A 22909-nucleotide genomic window follows, 5' to 3' on the forward strand; every position below is an offset into this window, starting at 1 on the left:
TCAGTGACCTGTGAGACCATTTTGCTGTTGACATTCAAACTGCTTTAAAAAAATAAAAACGTTTTGCTGCTTGTGTTTGATTGTCAAACCTGAGGATTTCTTGAAATGCATTGTTGTGTGTTGAGATGATAAAAGCACAACGCTGCAGAAAAAATTCTGCTTTTACATCTGTAAAGGGATTCTCTGAACTCCATATGAATACACATTTTTACCAACTGACTGATGTTTGTTCTGTACTTGTTGTTTTCAGAATACACAGACGATAACGCTCTGATTCCGAAGAACTCCTCGGTGATTGTGAGACGAATCCCGATTGGAGGAGTTAAAGCCACCAGCAAAACATACGTTATGTGAGTGCCCAGAGAGCATTGCATGCCTGGTCACCTCCCTCATTGCTAATGCTTTACAGAGGCAGCCAGCTTGTATCTATCTTGCTAAAGCTGCTGGTAGTTTCTGTTGTCATGGGGTAGATTTTAACGTCTCTGTCCCAAAGCAGACTTAGGTTTGTAGGCCTGCTGGGACAGGGGATCCAAACTCCCAACGATGGTCACTTTTAAGATGACTCTGTTGCATGTGTTCTTGGGGTTGATTTTTCTGAGTCCCAAGTTGCAGATCCCATTTCCTCTACATGGGCAGATTCCCTATTCTATAGGTTTGCTTTTATGGTGAAGACAGATACACATGCACTGTAAGCTTGGCATTTGTTCCTGTCTCGGCAGAGTCTCATTCTCAGTGTTTGACTCTTTCTTGCATTGGGGTGGGGGTGGGGTGCAGCAGGTATTCTTGAGCCCCAAACCTGGAGTTTTTGCACACTGGCTGCAGGGGTCAGATCAAGGGTTGCCAGCTGGGGAGCCACACAGACATGAGGTTCCATTCATAAGTGACTCCTGTTACCTACAGACCATGTCTGTTCTGTGCAAGAGAGAGAGAACAGTACCGTGCAGCGTGGTGCCATTTTGTGAGGATGATGAAGGAGTAATTAATCCTTCCCAAACATCCAACTCAGGAAGCAATTCAGCATGCTACCAAGTGTTACTAGTCATCTAAGTCTGTTTCTGCCCTAGGCTGGTAACTGTGCTCCAGCTCTTAGTTCTGTATTCTGGAGGTCTGTGGAGGGTGGCGAATCGAGTGTATTGAGTAAAATGACAGCTATTCAAATGCAGTCCTGGCTGCAGGATTGCTGCTGTCATTGCTGTGCTCCTACAGGCCAGTTCCCTGCCAGCTCACCACCATTGTGTGAACAGTCATGTTTTCTAGCCTTCTTAAAGAGGTGCCTCTCCCCTATAATTAGTAGATACCATTAGCATGTGGTTTAGCCATGTCCTTCTCATGCTGGTTCTCAATAAATAGCAATGAGTTAGTGTCTTTTGAACAAACAGTCCAGCAATATCCTGGTACCCATGAAGCATTTGCCAGCAAAAAGCCCTGAATTTGTGGCTCTGCCTGTAAACTTTGGGCGTATTGCTGTCGTAGTTGTTGCAGTGCTTTCGGGCACTACCTGGTAATTCTGGACACCACAGCCTTGAGCTTGTAAGTGAGGCCTTGTTTGGAGGTTAATTTAAATATGCATACTTCATGCTGTCTTGTCAGTGCAACCTCCATTTCTCATTGGCCCTCTCTCCTGGTCTTGTAATGCTGCCCTAAAATGAGAGGGTGGATGGTGCTGGCATTAAGGATCAAACCAGGATGTGTGTGTGAGGATGAGGAACAAATGACCCTGCTGCTCTAGTGCTGAACATCACCCAGGCCAATGAGCATCACATTCCTTCCACTGGAAACACTGCAGAAACAACTGGTAGGGTGGTTAGTGTTTGGGGAATGATAGATGTTTGCTGGCTTGGTGGAGAGGCCTTCAGAAACACTTTACTCTCCTTGTAGTCTGTTCTTCCACAGTAAATGGATGAAGAAGCCTTAGTGTGGTGATCTGTTCCCACGTACCTCCTCGTTCTCAGGAGGCAGTGGCTGTAATCACAAGCCCAGTGGTGTTCCAGCATGGCAGGGAGCTCAAGCCTTTCTGTTTGTGCAGAAATTCCCCTGCAGCCCTTGAGTGGCCTCTGCTCATGGGGGACTTTGGATGATGGATGAACTGTTTGTTAACTGAGTGGTTGCATGTCTAATTTGTGATGAGCAGAGTAGCATGCAGATACAGATCTTTGAATATGTGGAATCTCAGCAAGTTTTCAAATGTAATATTTCCTACCATATTGTAGCATTTTCAAGATTATCATAAAGCAAATTCTGGCAATTAAGACCTTTTTTTTTGTCACAGGACTCCTAAATCGCACAAAACCCTAGAAACTTCTTTCAGGTGACATTTCTACTACTATTTTTAGTCAATATAGCGTTTGTAACACATTTAGTATTTTGGCACTTCCATGGCTGAATACAGTAAATATCTGAACACAGTGCTTGGGCTTCCACAAAGAAACACTGTTCTAAAGACCATGCTGCTGATGCTTTTATGTTTCCTTCTCTGTCAACTGACTCTTTTTTTCAGTTAAGTAAACTTGCACTTCCAAGTGTCTAGATTGTCACTGTTCTTCCTTAGAAATTAAAGTACTTCTAGTACTAGGGATATGCAGATTGACTAAAGCTACCTTTGTATTTTGGTGGTTGATTATTTAAGAACACAAAACTCGAGCACAGACTTCATCTTTTTGATGGTTTTGTAGCAGAGGCAAAATACCTGAGGACTTCCTCTTGCCCTGTTGTGTTCTATATCTGCACGTCTTAATTGGTGACAAAGTAGAAATGGGATTTTTGGGGGTTGTTCTAGTTGCAGTGAATACCAAGAGAGAACACTATGTAAACTAACAAATTCCCACATTCTCTAGACTACTGGAACATAATGTTTTGAAGTTAAGGTTTTATCATCTGTTTTCACTGCTCTGTGTTGGGTACAAGTGCTTCGTTTTAAGTTCTGATCACCTTTGTTTCTTCTTCTAGAAGCCGAACTGAGCCAGTGGGTGGAACATCAAAAGCAGTATGTAAAAACACAATCTCACACTTTTTTCTGCACACTGCACTTAATTCTAAACCATGTAGCCTTTTAATTTTCCAAACAGTAGCTTAATACATTTTGCAGTAAAACATAGTGTACGTTGTAAATACCATGTATTTGGTTCAGCATAGTAAAAACTGAATAATGCCATAATCTGCACATTTTAAATGTGACTATTGGTATTTGTGCCTAGCAATGCATTGTATTTCCTATTGCCTATGCTAGAATATTTCCTGTAGGACTTTGTGTTGTACAGCTGATGTATGATCGGGTTAGATGATGTAGGCTCAAGGTCTGCACAGCTGAACATGGTGCCATGTTCTACATCTGTCTGTCTATAGCTAGTAACATGTATGTTTGTATAGGTTGTTGTGTGCTTTTTGTTTCTTGCAATAAAAATTGTTTGGAGTGTATTTTTTGCCATTTTCATATTGTATCACTTAGCTTTTGTTTTTAAATACTTTTTTTGCCTAATGGTTTTTGAAAATGTTATCAAAAACCACTGAGAAACCATTATTGTTAAACTTGGTACTGTTTCTTACTTTTGACTTGGGGGTTCAAACAAATACCAAACCAAACATATCCCATGTGTTTTGAGGACAGTTTTGTGCAGCTGAACAATTCCTTTTCGTGTCCTTAAATCCTTGGGTATTTCTTCCTAAAGCTGTGTAATCAAAGGGATCTTGTTTGGGCCCCTCTGAGTGCATAAATGTCTTCAAGAGATTGCCATGAATTTAAATATTGTTGCTACATGAAGTGGTATTCTAAAGTTCTGCATTTGATCTTTCCACTTTACCCAATGAAGCAGTTTAGTTCAATAGTTTGTCTGCAAATGAAAACCTCATACAAATTTTGGCACAAGGTTAGAGCCTGGTGCCTTTGTGGGTAAAATCCCTGCCATTTTTCATCTGCCTGCAGTACATTTTTGGATCTGTGTGACCTCAGGGTTGGATACTTCTTTAATTTCCCAAAGGTTAAGCCTTTCTTTAGTATACCACCACTTTGAATTTACATTTGGACACGGTGCAACAATTTTCTTCAGGTGTGAAAACACTGTTGTTCTGCTAAAATATAAATAAGTAACATGGAAATACTTGACTGGTAATGGTCTAGATCTTGATTTGCCACTGGAGTCGAATACTGTGTGTAACTACGCATTTCAAAATAGTCATTTTTATATTCTAAGGACTATGTGGTGCTTTTATTTTTCATCTTTATTTTAAGTATAACTGCTTTTTCTTCACTAGAATGGTGCGAGGCATTACACTAACCCTGGATCATTGGATCTGATCACTTGATAAGCTGCTAGGATAATTTAATCTAGAAATTAATGATCTCTAGGTCTGTGTTCTGTGAAGAATACAGCCTCTGATTCTTGTGGAATGGTATACAATCAACTTAAAATTGAAAACTTTTTGTGTGTAGGTCTGAAAACACTAAGTCGAAATCTGCATCCATAATTCTCTTGCTGATTGAATTCCTTTTCTGGACACAAATGCCTCTCATTGTGAGTTTGAGTTAGTTTACCTGGCCCAGTGACCCTAGCAGTTAATGTAATGCATTTATGTGAACCACGCTTACAGTACTTGATCTAATTCAGATGGGTTTTTATTTCTTGAAAACAAGTTATTTTTCTTTTTGTTTACTAGCATGTGTATAAACACAAATCACATGTTCATAAATAAAGTTAACATTCTTTTAGCCTTGTGTGTTCCCTGGCATGTCTGTATTACGTTTCTAAGTAGCATCTTACCATGAGCTAACACAGATTTCTCAAAACATTTTTTCAAAAAAGGTAAAAAAAAAAAAATCCTGGAGTGGGAGGGAAGACTTAGTGTTAGTTAGAACTACTTAAGGTAAATGAAAGGCAAAGCAAAACCGTTCCCTTCTTGAGTGCTCTGGCTGTACCTGCTCTGGGTTGTGGGTAGCCATAGGGAGGGTGGAAGCCTTTCACCTCTCTTGACAAGCCTCTCTCCCCTGTAGAAGCATTGCATCCTCAAGCACTGCAGTGTGGGAGACAGTTAACTTTGTTCTTAGATCTATCTCAGGTCTTGGCCTAAGCTGTGGGGGTTCTCTTTGGTTGTTTTTTTGTTGTTGTTGATTTTTTAAATACATACATTTCTGTATGCATTTCAAAGCAGAACCTGCATCTTAGCGTGGTAGGAATAAATTGCTGTAGAGCTTGCCAATTAGTGTTCAACAGTAAAGAAGCAAAATTAAAATTAGTTAAGATTTTATTATTTTTTTAAAGGATCTACAAAGCTTATTCTTTGACTCTTTCTTCATTGTCTTGATCTTACATTAGCTGCCACTCTACACTTGCACATTGGTGCTGCTGTCGCACTGTTACTACAGCCAGATCAAGGAGGTGGATCCTTTTTGGTTTAGTAACTGCAAGGATTACTAGCTGACGTTTGTCCTTGGAGGCTGCAGAAATGCAGAGGGTCATGCCCACTGTTTCAGCACCACCCAGCCCACCCGTGAGGCCACCCGAGTGAATTTGTAGTTTAGCTGAGCTGTTTGGCCTCAGGAAAGCACTGTGCTGTACATGTAGCACTCCAGCAGTGAGATTGGCCTTTGCCTCCTATCCTTTGTCCCCTTTCCCACTTGCTTCATGTTAGTTTCTATTTAGTCTCCTGCATGAAATGGGAGTTAATACATTGAGTGTTAATTCTGTTTTGGGGGAGCTTGGTGGGTTTTTTGGTGTGTGGGTTGTTTTTTGGTGTTTTTTTTCCCTTTTCTGCAGTATTCTCTTAGGGTTGTGTACAAGTTCCATGGAGATGTTGTTTCTGCTTGACTGATTGGCAGGAATAACTGCAGCAGAGATTTAAAGAAGAGAAAAAAAAAAAAAGACACAAGAATGTAGGACCATTGGGAGATGGCCACTGGGTGAATGTACTGAGTAGTACATTAATTATTTATTTGCTGCTTATGAAAACTGTTTAGGAGAAAGGATTGCTATCACCTCCTTTAAGAGATTAGACTCCTGCCTGCAGGCATAGAAATAAGTGCTTCCTAAAATACTAGAGCTCATGAATAGCTTGTTTCCGTTAATAGTCAGTGCTCTGCTGTTTAACACGAGGCTCCAGCAGAGAGCTTTCTGAACTTGTGGTTTGCTGGTGGAAAACAACAGATTTTTCTTGCTGTGCCTGCCATGAAGGAACAGAGACCTGTTTTTCCACGTGTAGAAAGGAGTGGCATATGGAGCATGAAGCTACAAAATATTTCATCAGACTTTGTTTTTAACGGTACAAAATGTTCTGAAAAGGAGGAAAGTTGAATCTTCTGGTAAGATTTACAGTGGAAAGAAGGCTTTTTCTTCCAGATCTAGGGGTTCCTCTCCAAAGGCACATTGTCAAGTACTTTTTAATTAGTAATACAGTGATGTGCCTTCCTAAACATACAGAGGAGGGATGATTAAAAGGAGTGAGGAATCATCTTCTGTAAGTAGATGTTTGTTTTTTTTCCTGGGAGTCTACTAAAACTGCTCCCTTGAATTCTTCCACTCCATTAGGTAATAAAGGACAAGAGCTTTGTCCAAGGAAGGGTTTCAGTCTCTCTTCTGATCAATTTAGGGACCTCTTGAGGAGAGCTGATGAGTTTGTTGTGAAATTTTATTCTACATTTTTGAGCAACTTTTAAGACATAATGAGCAGTGACTTGAGTGTCTTTATGATAATGTTTAGCTGATGTCAGCTGAACTGCTGCTTGTGGCATAATATAATTGAGTATACTGGAGGAGGAACTATACAAGAGTTGCCCTTTCTACCTGTGGAAAAACTGCCCTTCAGTATTAGTTCTCATTGAACCCTGCAGTCCATGAGCAACTAGTGCCAGGGGACTTGAGTCCTGCAAGCTGTTCTAGTAGGCAGCTGGGAGGGAGGCGTGGGGTTGCAAGGGAGAAGAACAAAAAATGGCAGGAGTGTGCTCTGAATCCACATTTTCATCATTAACAGTATGCTCTACACTTCACTGCTTTTGTTCGTTTAGTACTGGGCTGCCTGCTGTGAAAAATTTGGTTTGGTCTGATAGTAAGGAAAGAGTAAATTCTCACTTTTCCCAAACCCATTTAGATAGTATGGCCTGGGGTCTAATAAAATACAAGAAATTGGTTTTCATGGGTTTTTTTATAGGCTACTCCATCATGATCAACACCTTTAGTTAAATAGTTTAAGCAGTTTTTTTCTAGGCAAAGTGGTGGATTACTCTTAAGGCTGATGTTTTAGATTGCTTTTTTATTTGGGATTTGTGTGGTATAGTGAGTTGGTAATTTTCAAACTTTGTACAGGAGGGCAGAGTTGGTGTTTCAGGGCTGATGTGCCTGTGCCTTGGTCTGACAGGCAGCTGCTGTTCATAACAGAGTGACTGTGTGCACTTGTAAACGATGAGACATTAACTGATTAATTTACAAACTATACTGAAAATAGGTTTCCTGTAGTGATACATCCTTCTCAGGTTTAATTATATTTTTTTAGTACTTCTTAGCCAAAAATTGACAGCTTCCTTACCCCTTTGACTTTTAAGCAGTTGTGAGCATTTGACAAGGGTCCCTTCCTGGGATTTTGGAGCAATAAGTTGCTCTCGGGCAGGTTTGGTTATTTTAGTTTCTTCTCATGAACCACACAGGCACTCTTAAGGTGTCATAGATTTGGACTTTAAGTAAATAGAAATTACACTAGGTTGGAAATGCCTCTTTGCGGTGACACTCAGAGGATATAGTGCAGACTACAGTAGAGGTTAATTATTGCTGTGTTTTAATTGTAGAACTTGAATATGTGTTTAATTTTTTGTGAACAGATTGATGACTCTTCTGCATCTATTTCTCTGGCCCAGCTTACTAAGGTATATATATTCTTGTCAAATACTTTTTAAAAAAAGTGTTTTCTTCCTATTTTTAAATTTATACTGTGATCTATAGATGAATAACTGTTGTAATTGGAACAAAATTTTAATAATTTAAAAGTATTTATTTTAACTTTGAAATGTGTGTATATTTTGATACTATCCTGTAAAGAGTAGTTCCCAGTTTGGGAAGATAGAAGGGGAGTACCTTATCAGCCTCAACATAATGTTGCAGTATTACTCATCTTCAAGACACAAAGAAGAAGCACTTCAGAAGCTGTTTACCATTTTTCATACGTTTCGTTAATTTTGCCTTGGAAACTAATACAGTTTTTACAGAAGAATTAAATTGGCTGTAAGTTATGGACATTCCAGGGGGTTTTGCCACAGCCAAAATAGAAGCGTTTCTGTCACATGGACAATTGCATGGCTGTTTCTGAATTTCTAGTCACAATAGTTGTGCAGCATTCAAAGAGTGGATTTATAACTCCTCAGTTGCAGTTTCTATGCAGTGGACAACATGACCTAATTTGTTTGAACGCAGACTGTAAATTGTGTAAATGTACCTCCTTGCTTATAGGAATATACCAATGTGTCCGTGTGGCATACCAGCAGCCGTGACCTCCTGAAACTCTTGTAATGCCATGTTTTGCTATGGAACTGCTTGCATTTTTTGCTCCACAATGTGTAACTTTGTCTGGGAAAGCACTAGTGACTGCCTCTGCTGAAGGGCACAGTGCGAGCCGGTTAAAGTCACTACTAGGCTGTGAAGTTGCAGATTAGAGAAGGCAGGGCCTAATGCAGAGGAGCTGGTTCTTTCTTCTGAAAACAAAGGCTGGAGTTCCTTTCCAAGAAAGAGAAATCTCTTCCCACTGGTAACTTCTTTCCCCCCCTCTCACTGCAGAAACTAAATTGTGTACACTGGGGGGAAAGAACAAAAAAATAAGTTTGGGAGGTAGCAACCAAAAGAAATTGGTCTCCATTAGTGCTGTCCCTAAACGTGTCCTTGCTTCTGTAAACTCATGAAGATTTCTCTAAAATGTGAACAACTGTCCAAGTGGTGTACACATTAAAGCTTTCAAGGAAAATTAAGTATTTCAGAAAAATACAGGACTATAACGTAAAGCAGCTCAAAACTGTTACTTACTCTAACCTCTCTTAGTGCAGACTGGCTCAGCATGTAGGCAATGTGTTACTAGTTCTGTTTTATTATTACTGTGTATGAAATGCCATATTTGAATTTTGGTCTATTCCTACTAATGTTTTGTGGTTTTTGGATGTGTTTTGTAAAATAAACCGTTTGGGTTCAAACAAATTAGTCAATTATCTGTAAAGTTTTCTGTAAATGTTAATGGAAATGATTTCATAGCTGTCAATCTGGATTATGTTGCTGTTGAGAAAAAACTGTGTATATGAAACAACCATTTAATAAAATATTGAAACTAGTTGGTTGCTTTTGTGAATGAATGCATCTAAAACCAAAACCATGAGTGGTTGATCTGAATGATAGGTGCTTGAAGGTCCAAGTCATTTACAGTCACTCCCTTAGACCCTGCTTGTATCTGGACTAGTGTATAATAAAAACGTTTGAACAAAGACTACTTAAAAAAAAATCAACTTACTTCAATAATGTGAAGAATCTAGTTCTGCATAAGTTTATATTACAATTTGTATGTTAAAAGGACACAGTCAAGTGGGAAAAAATGTGGCAGGTTGTGTGTCCTGTAGTTAAATCTTGTAATATGAAGAAGTTGGTATGGGGAACACACAGTTCGGATGGCCTGCAGCACATGATGCTCAAATTTCTACTGAAAACAGTCTTTTCTTCTGCTGGGGGATTACAAAAAGCTTGATTCCTTTTAATGCTTCTGTGTCTGAAGCTCAGTTTCAGCAAACAGGAACAACTGCCCCAACTTAAGTTGTGTGTCCTTTTAATGCTGCAAAATGTAAATACTGATACTTGCCTACATCTTTCTCAATTAACTGTACAGTTGATATCTTCTCCTTCAAATAGCCTGGAGCTTAAAAATCAGTTTAAAAATACTGGACAGTGTATTTTTTTTTTTTCTACGCATAGCTTCAGTCCACTTGGAAGGAAATTGGATTAGTTACACAAGTCTTGATGTAAGGTACAAACAGAGCCTAAGGTTTTGAGTGCCTAAGAATGTTCTTTTCAAGTAGGTTAACAGGCACATAAACATCATGTCATGGCATAAGGACTCCCCAGAACATCTTCAGGACAAATAGATTTTATGCAACCTCAGCTAGCGCAGTGCTGCTCTTTACAGGATTGGATGAGTGGTGTTGTCTTTGGCTGTGTGGGCTTAAATGTGTTTCTAATGTGTGTGTCAAACAATTACCTGTTAAACAGACTGCCAATCTGGCTGAAGCCAATGCTTCCGAAGAAGATAAAATTAAAGCTATGATGACACAGTCTGGCCATGAATATGATCCAGTCAAGTAAGTGTTGATAACATCAAATCTGTCCTTTGAAGATTATGAAAAAAATTGAGATGTTTGTTTTAACAAGAGAGACACATGCATACCTTTTTCTTCTTTTCCCCAAAACCTTTTAGTTACATGAAGAAACCCTCGGGTCCACCTCCACCTTCATATACTTGTTTTCGCTGTGGAAAACCTGGCCACTATATAAAGAACTGCCCAACAAATGGGGTAAGATGGTGGGGGACTTTGGGTGTTGCTTAGTCTTTTTGGTGTTTTGTTTTTACCTTGGCAGTTACTTAACAAATATATGACTATTTGTATTAAGAGTTGTTGCTTGTGGGGTCAAACACAGAGATTGTATGGCAGTGTTCCAAAGCCCCTGAAATCAAAGGGAAACTCAAGAGTTAACAAAATTTTCTTTTTTATAGGTCATGGGCATTAAATATCTATGCCTATAGACCTTTCTCTGTGAACTTGCTTGTAGGTTTTGATATATTTCAATGTTACTGGGAATATTTCATACAAAAAGGTGTTTTTTTCTGTTGATCTCATGTGTTCAGTGTTTGCCTATTTTAATTCACAAGTCTCTGGTTGAGTAATAATACTATTTAATGTTAGTCACCCAATGTATGTGCATGAGGTGTGAATTCAACCTTCATAGGTAGATGGCAAGTGTGAGTTTCCTCACTGATTCAGTGCCCTGAATTAAGCTCTGCCTCTGAATTGCCTTTGGAGGAGGCGCAGGTTTGTGTCTCTTCCCTGAGTGGATGGTGAGCTGAGGGACATTTCACCCTTGAGGAACCTGACAGTGAGCCAAAGAACGTCAGCTGAGTTCAAAACACTGCTCAAGCCTCTGGAACATCCTGGCTGTAGTAATTTAGGAGAAATAAGTATTTCAGTCGAGCAACCCTTACACTAGGTAGAAGAGAGGATTAAAGGCTTTTGCTGATTAAAATAATCATCGAACTGTCATTTTAAGCGTAGGTCTTAAGATGAGATCTGTCTGCATTTCTCAACAGGACAAAAATTTCGAGTCTGTTCCCAGAATTAAAAAGAGCACAGGAATTCCAAGGAGTTTCATGATGGAGGTGAAAGATCCCAATACAAAGGGTGCTATGCTGACAAACACTGGAAAATACGCGATCCCAACGATCGATGCGTAAGTGCAGATCAGAACCAGGCAGGACAGAACACGAGTGAGAGGCCATGTGTGAATGCCTGTGGTGGTGCATCTTCAAAAGCATCTTCCAATTCTTAACAAATAGCTGTTGGACTGAGATTTCCCCCCCCTCTGACTTGTATAAAATTTTGTGTGTGAGCCAGAGTGAAGGTTTTGCTGAATGAGAGAGTCCTGCAGATGGGAAATTGTCCCCTCCCTCTTCTAGTGGTGTGGCTATAGAAAAGTAGTTTAAACTGAACGTGTGTGTTTTAGAAGGCTGATGTGGCGTGAGAAGAATTCCATCTATCATCTTCCTTTGATAAGATCCAAATCTTGGAAGAGTTTTGCTTTGTCCATTTTAAGTTTTTTCTTTTTCTTTCCCCACCCTCTCTCCAGGGAAGCTTATGCTATAGGGAAGAAGGAGAAGCCTCCCTTTTTACCAGAGGAACCGTCCTCATCTTCAGAAGAAGATGATCCTATTCCAGATGAGCTGTTGTGTCTCATTTGTAAAGATATAATGACCGATGCAGTTGTTATTCCCTGCTGTGGAAACAGTTACTGTGATGAATGTGAGTGTTGCTCCCATGTTTGGTAATTCAGAACATCACATCTGGTCTGCAGAAAGCAGAAAGAGGCAATAATGAAAGAGAGCTGTTGTTACCATTTCTATTTAATACTTCAGCATGTCCTGAATAGGAGAGGACTTTTCTTGTATAAAGGGGGGAAAAAAGGGTAGAACTTTTTTTTTCCCCCGTTTACACACCTAGTTAAGTCCTCTTTACATGTGGAAAGATAAGCATGAGCAGAGTCCATAACTGTGCAAGTGATTACAGTATTAGATGTTGAATGTCCTTAGTTTGTCCACAGCCCATTCTCTCATACAACACTACACATCTGACTCTGGGGATTCCCTGTCATATGCAGCAAATGAATAGTCAGGCATTTAATCCACATTCTTCTCCATGGGGAGAGTTGGTTATAACCTTTAGAACTCAAACCTGCTAGTGGGGTTTTGAGAAGTGTATTTCTTGTTAACCTTGAGGTTGATGACTTGTCAGTGTACAAGGTAGTGGAGAAAAGACGAGCTGAAACATCCAGGTACAGCCTACTCTCCATCTTCAAATGCTGCAGTAGTAAAATATCAAACCTGCAGTTACTTGCTGCATACAGGAAATTCTTTTTGTTTTGCTCTCAGTTCAAGATTGCATTCACACATGAGTCATATACATGGTTTTGTAATTTATTAGAACCCAGAGAATTGCCTTAGTTTGGCTAAAAACTGTTTCAATAATTGTATTCACAGGTATTAGAACAGCATTGCTGGAATCTGAGGAACATACCTGCCCAACGTGTCATCAGACAGATGTCTCTCCAGATGCTTTAATTGCCAACAAGTTCCTGCGCCAGGTAACACGATTCCTTTTATGTCAGCTGTTTGTAAGAAAAATCTATCTGTAAGAAGCTGACAGGGAAGAAAATAGTGATTACCTCTTCTTAAGAAAATTCAATAAATTCAATAAGGTTTATCTGTTGTTACTTCAATACAGGTATTCTGAGTTACCAGTCATTAATAGTGTTTTTAAAAGTGAGTGTTCTATGTGATGTGTTCATGTATCTGTATGTTGATTTCTTTTTAGGACTGAAAGGACTTACAGGAACACACAAGTCATTTTACTCTGGAGGCTTTTGTTTGTGTACCTGCTGAAGGTTCACCTTACCTTTTTGTAAACATTTCTCTATCTCTAGGCTGTGAACAACTTCAAAAATGAAACTGGCTACACAAAAAGGCTCCGTAAGCAGGGTCAGCAGCAGCAACAACCGCCACACCCAAAAACCCCCCCCACCGCCACCACCCCGGATGAGACAAACCATAACACGCAACCTGCAGCCGCTGCTCCGGCCCACGATCTCCAGGCAGCAGGACCCCCTCATGATCCCTCTGGCTTCTCTGGCTTCTCGCTCAGCTGCTGCTCTGTCGTCGCTGGGCCCCGGTCAGGCAGCCGGGCTGCCAGTAAATCCGTCCTCTGTTCTTGTCTCTGATCTCCCTCCAGCAGTGTCCCTTCTCCGTGGTGAAAAGCCAGATGGACCTTTTCGGTGAGTCAGTCTGTACATCAGCACGAATACAAAAGAGACCAAAAAGCTGAAGTTAGTCTAGTTCTTGAACTTCGCAGCTAGTGATTTATGTGTCATTAGTGACAGTGTCAGGTAATTGTGGAAGTTGAGGGGTTTGTTTTTACTTTGAATGAGGACACTTAGGTGAGTTGGAAGTGTGCCTCATGCAAGAATGTTCTTAGAAATATTGATCAGTCGTTCAGTATAGCTTTGCCCTGAAAAAGAAACCTCCTTCCCCCAGGAGCCCTTAGATTCTTATGTTGCTAGCGATTCCTAAAGTAATAGTCCAGTTATGTCAGATTTTGAGTGTGTTAATGTCTCTTTAGTACTGAGGATGTAATATTTTCATGAAAAGTGTTAAAGCACAATTATAGGTAAAACTGACCAGGTGTTTTTACGTTACTTTTTTCTAGGGTATTTCCATCATCAGTATTACGGTAAGTGAGTCATTGTCAGTAATGCACAGTGTAGTCAGTAATGCACAATAAACATTGGAGCTGTACATCTGAAGTATTTACAAACGTAAAAGTCTAAGTCTGCAACCCAGTGAAGTCCTATGAAAATACGTTAAAAATCAGTACTATTGCTCAGGGCTTATACCCTTTCAATTTTACACCCTGAATGCAGACAGCCTCCCTGTCCAGAAGGCACTGAGGCTCAGCTGCACCCTGAGGGATCCCCATGCAAAAGAAGCCCTAAAGTAGCCTCTGAATGAGCACGTGAAGATTTCCTACTAGAATTTCAGTTCTTGCCTCTTCCAGAACTGGCACTCCGTTTGTGGGTTACACATACTGTAACCCTTTCATGTGCAGCTGGCTTAATAAAATATTTCCCAGAGAGCTTCCTCCTGAACTGCCAGTAGCTCAAACTAACTTCTTGTCAGTGCTTCACTTGGAATCGGCCGACTTTACATCTGTAAATCTGGTGAAGGTTATTCTTAAAATTATTTTTCCCAGTTTACAGTAGTCAGCCTTTTCTCACCGGGCCATTATATCTCAGTAGCATTTAGAAATGTTTGAATAATTAAAAAAAAAAAAATGGGTTTTTATTGTAGTGATGCTGATACTGTTTTACCTCCCGCTGCTTTGGTGACTGCCGCTGAATTTTCTAAATCTTCCCCGCTGGCAATCAGCAGTTTGTTGGAAGAGAAGGTAAGTTTTATTTCAACATCTGTAGTGATTCTTGTATTTTAGCTGAGGTTATTCTCTAACTGCTTGCATTCCTTCACAAGGGCTATCAGGTCCCTGTGCTGAGACAGCCAGCATTACCAAGTCTTCTGGGCCCACAAGGACAATCAATACCCACAACTGGTAAGTAACTGTAACTTGAGAATTTCTTCTAAAAAAGCTATATTCAGATAAACTGAATGTTGTTGTTGTTTTTTTTCTCATTCTCCTTTCCCCACCCTAAAAGGTCATCCAATGAGAGCTGGTGCCATTCGCTCAGCAGGTGGCAGACCAGGCTGGGAACTGTAAGTATCCTACAGACATTCAATATATTACTGCTTGTAGCCTGTTAAATTAGGCCCTAACACACAACCTAGACAAAAGCTGATTTATAATGAAATAAGTATGCACAGATAGTTGTGGACAATACAAGTGGTAATTAATTTTTAAATGGCTTAAATGGAATTAGCTTTAGCAAAAGGGATCTGTGCTTGCATTAAGATTATTTAAACTAAAACTCCAGTACATAATTGAAAAGAGGGCTCTGAAAAAGGAACGTTTTTGAGGAAACCATAATTACTTATAAAAATTAAATATAATTAAAAGGATCAGGTGAAAAGTCACACTTTTGATTACTGGCTGAATAGGGCTGAATAAATCAATTTTCCAACAGAAATGAGGTTCCAGCATTCTTTCTTTAACAGCTCAGTTGATACCGATTGAGCAAATTATTGGAAAAGTCAACACTTTGTTTTACAACAGCTTCAAATTTCTTCCGTTTAGTCACCTCAAACAGCCAAGCTGCTGTCTGCCAGTTGCAGTCTGTGGAGTCTCTTTTACCTCTGACTGCAGTGTCGAGTCAGTCCTTCCTTTTGGTATATATTCGTTACAGATCAGATGTAGCAGTGCACCATGCTTATAAAATCTTAAAAGATAAATCAAGATGAAAACCAGAATCCTTTATCTAAAATCTCAAATTCAGTAAGCAAGAAAATAACAATTCAGGGACGAGAACAGGCCAAATACATCATCACAAGGCAAACAACATAGGAAGCGTATGAGGGAGAGGTTTATAAAAGCTGGAGAGCAGGTGAGTTGCTGTCTGTGCAGTGCTTTGAAGATCAGAAGTTCGAGGAGTGGCAGAGGAGCAGTGAGCACTGGGCCCGTGGGAGCTGGGAGTCTGCCCTGAGCAGGGGCAGCAGTCGCAAAGCTGAGTCTGAGGAGAGAAGACTGAGGGCACAGTTGGGGGTGAGGATGTGGAAGGCGGGTCTGAGGATCGAGAAGTGAGTGTAGCCTCAAACGAACAGAAAGCAGGGAGGAAAATGCTTAAGTTGAGAACAAGAAGTGCTCACCATCGTGCCCCCGCTGCATTCGCTTTCCTCTTTAAAAAGAGGGCGGAGTGTAACAAACGGTGACACATGTTTCTGGATTTCTTTAAAGTTCAAATCGAGGACGCCTGCACAGTGAACGTTCCCAAAGGACTCAGGCCCCAGCACTACCAGCATCTTCACAAGTCTTTGTGCCTGTGCCTCCACCTCCCTTGTACCCTCCACCACCCCACGCACTTCCTCTTCCACCCGGGGTACCACCACCACAGTTTCCTCCTCAGTTTCCACCTGGTCAGCCTCCATCTGCTGGGTACACTGTCCCCCCTCCAGGATATCCCCCAGCTCCTGCAAACATGTCATCAGCTTGGGTACCAGCAGCAGTACCAGCGGGTCACTCAAATACCATCCCAACGACACAAGCACCTCCTCTATCTAGGGAGGAGTTTTACAGAGAGCAGCGGAGACTTAAAGAGGAGTAAGTATTGGCTGGGGGAGGCCGTGCTGTTTTCGTGTCTGTGTTTCGGTGGCGCGTCGGACGGCGGCTCCGCCAAAGCCCATCTGACATAACCAGAAATGACCCACTGCTTTTTCCAATATACGTGTTCGGGGCAGACGGTAAACGTGCAAACCTAAACTCCAGACAACTGTAATTCTAAAACTTTCCTAAAACGCGTAGGCTTTCTGAACTGTTTTTGCTTAACTAGGATGTTCACCTTTTGCGTTGCATGCAGTGTTTTCTCGTATTGGCCGTGTTTTGTTTCTTGATGTCTTTTTGTAATAAAGGTCAAACTATAATTGTAATAAAGGTCAAACTTATTTTAACAGGGAAAAGAAAAAGTCCAAACTTGATGAGTTTACAAATGATTTTGCTAAGGAATTGATGGAATATAAAAAGATTCAAAAGGAGCGTAGGCGTTCGTTTTCCAGGTAACTGCTTTACGTGTCCGTAACGGAGAAGCAGATTGTCTAGAGGAAGGAGGAGGAGTTCCAACTCCACCTCTCTGTCAGTAGCTGGATTGGATGACTCCAGGGATTAGCAGCGATAGGAGTTTCACGTGTAGGCTACGAGCTCAGAGACGGCAGAGATTACAGCTGACTGTTAGTTATAATTGGGCAGCAGTTGTTCAGGAGCAGATGTCTCTTTTACTAAAGCTTCTCTGTATTGACATCCTTCACCTCTGCCAGCCAGGAGGAGCTTAGAAACCGTGTAGGGGTCGTGGCTGCTTTTTCTGCATCCCCTATTCTGGCTGTGACCATTATTTCAAAACACTTTGGAGGAGATAGGGGAGAGACATTGTCTTCACTTCCTCTTCTGTTTATCTCATGTGGATACACGGAGAGATTTTAACCTGGACTGCAGGCAGATGGTTTTCACTAGTCTTTTGTTGACATTGTTAAATTTTTCTTAGGAATTAAAAGGTCAGACTTGTTTTTAAGGAAATCTTAACTTGGTGAAGGACTTTGAGAGGAGGAATGATGCAAATGAACGTACACGGAATAATGGAAAATGGTTCTTTAAAAAAAAAAACAGTACAAGAAAAACTTGTGAAGAAAAATCTCAGGCTAGCTGATGTTTTCTGTCCCCCAAAAATCGCTTGGGCAGGAGTCTGAGTAGCTCTCTGTTAGTGATGCTGTCAGTGTCTTTCCTAGAGTAATGACATTGAGTCGTATTACTAGAGGCTGAGTTTAGAGGCTTTTTAGATATGATTTTTCTTGAAGTACAGTCACTACCCTTGGTTAGAGCTAGAGTGATGTGCAAAATTTTGCTAGGACATCTGACTAGAAGCGTTGGCTAAATAGTTCTGTCCTAGGATTGCATTACAGGTATTTTGCATCCTGTACAAACTGCCAAATAAGTAAAGTTAAAGAGATTAAGCTGGCAGTTAAAAATTGAGCTGTACTGTCTTCAGGCTAAATCGAGTTTCCAATGTTTGATAGTGCACTGTAGCTATTAAGACTTGCTCTTTTTGCATCTTACTGCGACAGAAATGATTTGCACTGCATGTAGTTTCTGAGCAGTGAAGAAGGTGCACGTTGACATACCAGCAGAGGCCAGTATACACCACCCTAAATCAATCACTAGCTGTGGTAGATGCTGTGATAGAAGTAGTGGAAATAGACTTACCCTTCCTCTGTTTTTACACTAACAAAGCAGCAGCTGTTCTGTCTCTTAAGCAGAAACTTTTACATGTTATCAAGTTCTTCAGTTTCCAGTAGCATTATGTCAGCAGCTGAAAGAAGCTTTGACATAAGCATATGGAGAGGAAAAAAAAAAAATGGGAGAAGTGGGAAGAGTGACTGTTTTGAATTAACTTCATTTATCTGCTTTGTGTTGTGTTTTTCTTTAAGGTCCAAGTCTCCCTATAGTGCTTCATCTTACTCCAGAAGTTCCTATACCTACTCCAAGTCACGGTCGGGCTCCTCCCGCTCGCGCTCCTACTCGCGGTCCTTCAGCCGGTCCCACTCCCGCTCCTACTCCCGGTCACCACCCTACCCCCGGCGGGGCAAGGGGAAGAGCCGCAACTACCGCTCTCGGTCACGGTCACACGGTTACCACCGCTCCAGGTCCAGGTCACCCCCATACAGGAGATACCACTCACGGTCAAGGTCGCCGGTGTTTAGAGGTCAGTCTCCCACTAAACGGACTATCCCTCAAGGGGAAGGAGAAAGGGAATATTTTAACAGATACAGAGAAGTTCCCCCATACGATATGAAAGCTTACTATGGCAGATCTGTTGACTTTAGAGATCCGTTTGAAAAGGAGAGATACAGAGAATGGGAAAGGAATTATAGAGAGTGGTACGAAAAGTTTTACAAGGGCTATGCTGTTGGTGCTCAGCCTCGGCCTCCAGTAAACAGAGAGAACTTTTCTCCAGATAGGTTTGGTCCACCTGGAACCAGACGAGAGACTTCGCCGTATGCTCGGGGACGTAGGGAGGATTATCCTGGTGGACAGAGTCACAGAAACCGTAATATAGCTGGAAATTACCCTGAAAAACCTTCTGGAAGAGAGAGCCATGGCATCAAAGATCCTACAAAATCAAAAGAGAAGGAGGTGGAAAATCCCCTGGGAGACGGCAAAGGAAATAAACACAAAAAACACCGGAAGAGAAGGAAAGGGGATGAGAATGAGGCGTTTCCCACTGCAGAGTTGTTAGAAGGTGCGAGAAAACCAAGAGAGGCAGTTACAACAGAGGACGTTAAAACGGACTCTCTGTTCATGCTCCCAAGCAGAGATGATGCCACCCCTGTGAGAGATGAGCCTATGGAGGCAGATTCTATTGCTTTCAAGCCAGTATCTGAAAAGGAGAAAAAAGAGAAGGATAAGCCAAAAGCAAAAACGGATAAGACGAAGCGGAAAGCGGAAGCGGCTGCTCCTCCCAAGAAGGAGACTGTGACCAAGTCAGCGAAAGCTTCCCAGGAGAAGGTGGACACCGACCGCGAGAAATCCCCTCGAGCAGAGCCTCCTGCCAAAAAAGTGAAGGAGGAGTTGCCAAAGACAGACAGTGTTAAGACATCTTCCTCTCAAAAGGATGAGAAGGCTCTTGGCACCCCGCGGAAAGTTCACCCAAAAGTGACGAAAGATCACCCAGAAACCAGGCCAGCCAAGGAGGAAAAGGCAAAGAAAGACCATCCAAAAGAAACCAAGTCAGAGAAGCCCTCCAACAAAGAGGAGAAGTCAAAAAAACCTACTGAAAAAAGCAAACCTTCTGATGCAAAACCTGAGAAAAGAAAAAGGAAAGCAGATGAAAAGGCTGATAAAGAGCATGACACCACGTCCGTCAAGGTCTCTAAACCAGACGCTGCTGAATCGAAAACATCACCGAAGGGGAAGGCCGAGCCCGACGGGGAGAAAGGAGAGCGGACTCCAGAGAAGGACAAGTCTGCCTTTAACAACCCTGCCAAAAAGATTAAACTTAACCGAGAAACTGGCAAAAAGATTGTGAGTGGAGAAAATGTGCCACCTGGGAAAGAGCCTGCGGAGAAACCGGAGCCGAGCAGCAGCAAAGTTAAACAAGAAAAAGCCAAGGGAAAAGCGAGAAGAAAAGTGACAGCAGCTGATGGATCCAGTTCCACTCTGGTAGATTACGCCAGGTACCTCATTGTTTCTTTTTCCTATTCTTTCTTTTGTCCCTTCCAAAAGATGTAGAATTTAGAATTCTTTATGGTGACTAATGAAAGGAACAGCTAAATCCGTACTGAATGAGTGAATAATTGTGAGCTTCCCTGATCAACTGCACTTGGGTCAAAATGAAGTGGTGTTAAAGAAAAAGAGCAGTCTGTACTGCACAGATAGCTGGTACAGTTTGTACATGGTGATGTGCTCCACCCTTCATTCTGGGGGGTTTTCCCCCTCTTCTTTTTCATTACATGACTCTGAGGTGTCCCATATGTCTTCCTTCAAATGCAGCTTACTGCCAAAGGCAAGGATAACAGCCCGTGCAGGATTTTGTGTTTAAATGTTGCAAAGTACTGCAGTGATCTCCGTGTCAGCATGACGTGGGGTTGTACCCTGCAGAAGCAGCAGCCTGGCTGCCAGAGCCTTGTGCTGCTGTTGGCTCTGAGCTCAGTGCTGTGCTGACACGGCTGCACTGCTTCCAGCTCAGTGCCAGCCTTCTGTTGGCACTTCCCTTGGAGGTGTCTCTTCTATATCCTGTTGTGTGACGTGTGGAAAGAAAAGCCAGTGATGTAGTGTGGAGCTGTCACTACAGTTCAGTGTCTAAAGAAGCAGGAATAAACAAGCTCAAAAATTTAAGACATCCCTAGAGACTACGTGTCTTGAGATCCTAGAAAGTTTCTAAAACATTTTTCTAAAGAACATGAGGATAAAGCTCTGGTTGTATGTACCTCTCCATAACTGCTTGCTTACACTTTAAGACACCCCTAGAGACTAAGATAGTGTCTTGAGATCCTAGAAGGTTTCTAAAACCTTTTTCTAAAGAACATGAGGATAAAGCTCTGGTTGTATGTACCTCTCCATAACTGCTTGCTTACACACTGAAACAAGAACGTGCATCTGACTTATCTGCCATTGGTAGAAATAGGACATGGAGGAATTACCAGATCAGACTTCTATATCCTGTTGTGAGACGTGTGGAAAGAAAAGCCAGTGATCTAGTGTGGAGCTGTCACTACAGTTCAGTGTCTAAAGAAGCAGGAATAAACAAGCTCAAAAATTTAAGACATCCCTAGAGACTACGTGTCTTGAGATCCTAGAAAGTTTCTAAAACATTTTTCTAAAGAACATGAGGATAAAGCTCTGGTTGTATGTACCTCTCCATAACTGCTTGCTTACACACTGAAACAAGAACGTGCATCTGACTTATCTGCCATTGGTAGAAATAGGACATGGAGGAATTACCAGATCAGACAGTCCCCAATCTGATAATCTTGTGTCTTTGCTAATTAAATGTATAATAGTGAGATACTAAATTAATTGATGGCTCATAATCTTAGCGAGTGGACTCATCCTTTCCTGTGTCTGTTCCCCTAATTGAACATCTTTTGAAAAAAGGCTGAAGATGTGGAATTGACAGAAAAGCTGGTTTATAAGAGGCTGCAGGGGCCGCGGGGCACCGCGTGTCTCGCCCGGTAGTAACACACACTGTTTTCCCTCCTAGCACCAGCTCCACTGGAGGCAGCCCTGTTAGAAAGACTGAAGATAAGCCAGACACAAAACGAACTGTCATTAAGACCATGGAGGAGTACAATAACGATATAACAGCCCCTGCTGAAGATGTCATTATCATGATCCAGGTCCCTCAGTCAAAGTGGGACAAAGATGACTTTGAGTCGGAAGAGGAAGACGTTAAGACTACGCAGGTGCCCACAAGCATAGGAAAACCTGCTAGTGTTATAAAGAATGTCAGTGGTAAGCTACCAAACCCCATAAAACACAGCGAAAAAGAGACAGAGCCCTTGGAGAAAACACAGAAAACTACAAAAGAGGTGAGTTACGAAAGCTCCCAGCATGATGCAAAAAGTTCAAAAAGTTCTGTGTCGAATGAAAAAGGAAAAACCAAAGACCGGGATCATTCTTTGTCAGACAAGGACACTTCTGAGAAGAGAAAGAGCAGTGTTCAGCCAGAAAAAGACCACTCGGAGCGTGCAGCTGAACAAGGAAACGGAAAAAATGCTTCTCAATCTTCCAAAGACAGCAGATCTTCAGAGAAGCATGACACTGGCCGTGGATCGACAGCGAAAGACTTCACTCCTAACAGAGACAAAAAATCCGACCACGACAGCAGCAGAGATCATTCTAGTTCCAAGCGTAGGGAGGAAAAGAGTGAGCTAGCAAGGAGAAAAGACTCCCCCTCCCGAACCAGAGACTCGGCAGCAGTGCAGAAGAGTAAGCCCAGAGAGGAGCGGGCAGAGGCGCCCAAAAAGGGCGCTGGAGATGCCAAAAGGAGCAGCTACAGTCCCCCGCGCGAGCGCAAGCAGCCCGACCACAAAGCTGCCCACGACTCCAAGCGCACGGCGGAGGAGCACAAACCTCCAGAGAAAAATCCAGGAAAGGAGAAAGAGAAACACGTGCCAGAAGTAAAGAGCAATAAAGAGAAAGAGCCCACTGGTAATAAACCGGCTTTGAAACTGGACTCGCCGGAGGTGAAAAATGAGAAAGAGAAGGAGAAGGAAAAAGAGAAGGATAAAAGCGTGGCCAAGCCCAAGCCTCCGGTGAGCAGCTCCTCACGGCTCTCCTCCGACCTCACCAGGGAGACTGACGAGGCCGCGTTTGTGCCAGACTACAACGAAAGCGACAGCGAGAGCAACGTGTCGGCCAAGGAGGAGGAGGCGGCGGGGAAGGCCCCCAAGGAGCCCAAGGAGAAGGCTGCAGAGAAGGCCAAGGAGGAGCCGG

The 22909-nt window shown here is 41.9% G+C and overlaps 1 protein-coding gene across 1 annotated transcript in view; it reads left to right on the forward strand.

The window, feature by feature from the left end:
* Positions 1–250: 250 nt before the first annotated feature.
* Positions 251–22909, forward strand: part of RBBP6 (retinoblastoma binding protein 6) — a gene marked incomplete at its 5' end in the record, with an annotated part of 23426 nt that continues 767 nt past the window's right edge. Inside the window, 17 exon segments of the mRNA XM_008935198.1 lie at positions 251–350; positions 2947–2983; positions 7799–7843; positions 10215–10303; positions 10420–10516; positions 11308–11447; positions 11844–12016; positions 12751–12854; positions 13194–13277; positions 13279–13541; positions 14614–14710; positions 14791–14869; positions 14973–15030; positions 16166–16528; positions 16879–16980; positions 18403–20148; positions 21675–22908. Of these exon segments, the coding sequence (XP_008933446.1) occupies positions 251–350; positions 2947–2983; positions 7799–7843; positions 10215–10303; positions 10420–10516; positions 11308–11447; positions 11844–12016; positions 12751–12854; positions 13194–13277; positions 13279–13541; positions 14614–14710; positions 14791–14869; positions 14973–15030; positions 16166–16528; positions 16879–16980; positions 18403–20148; positions 21675–22908 (4811 nt within the window).

Source organism: Merops nubicus, unplaced genomic scaffold (genome assembly GCF_000691845.1).
Source record: "Merops nubicus isolate BGI_N331 unplaced genomic scaffold, ASM69184v1 scaffold2012, whole genome shotgun sequence".
NCBI classification, from domain to species: domain Eukaryota; kingdom Metazoa; phylum Chordata; class Aves; order Coraciiformes; family Meropidae; genus Merops; species Merops nubicus.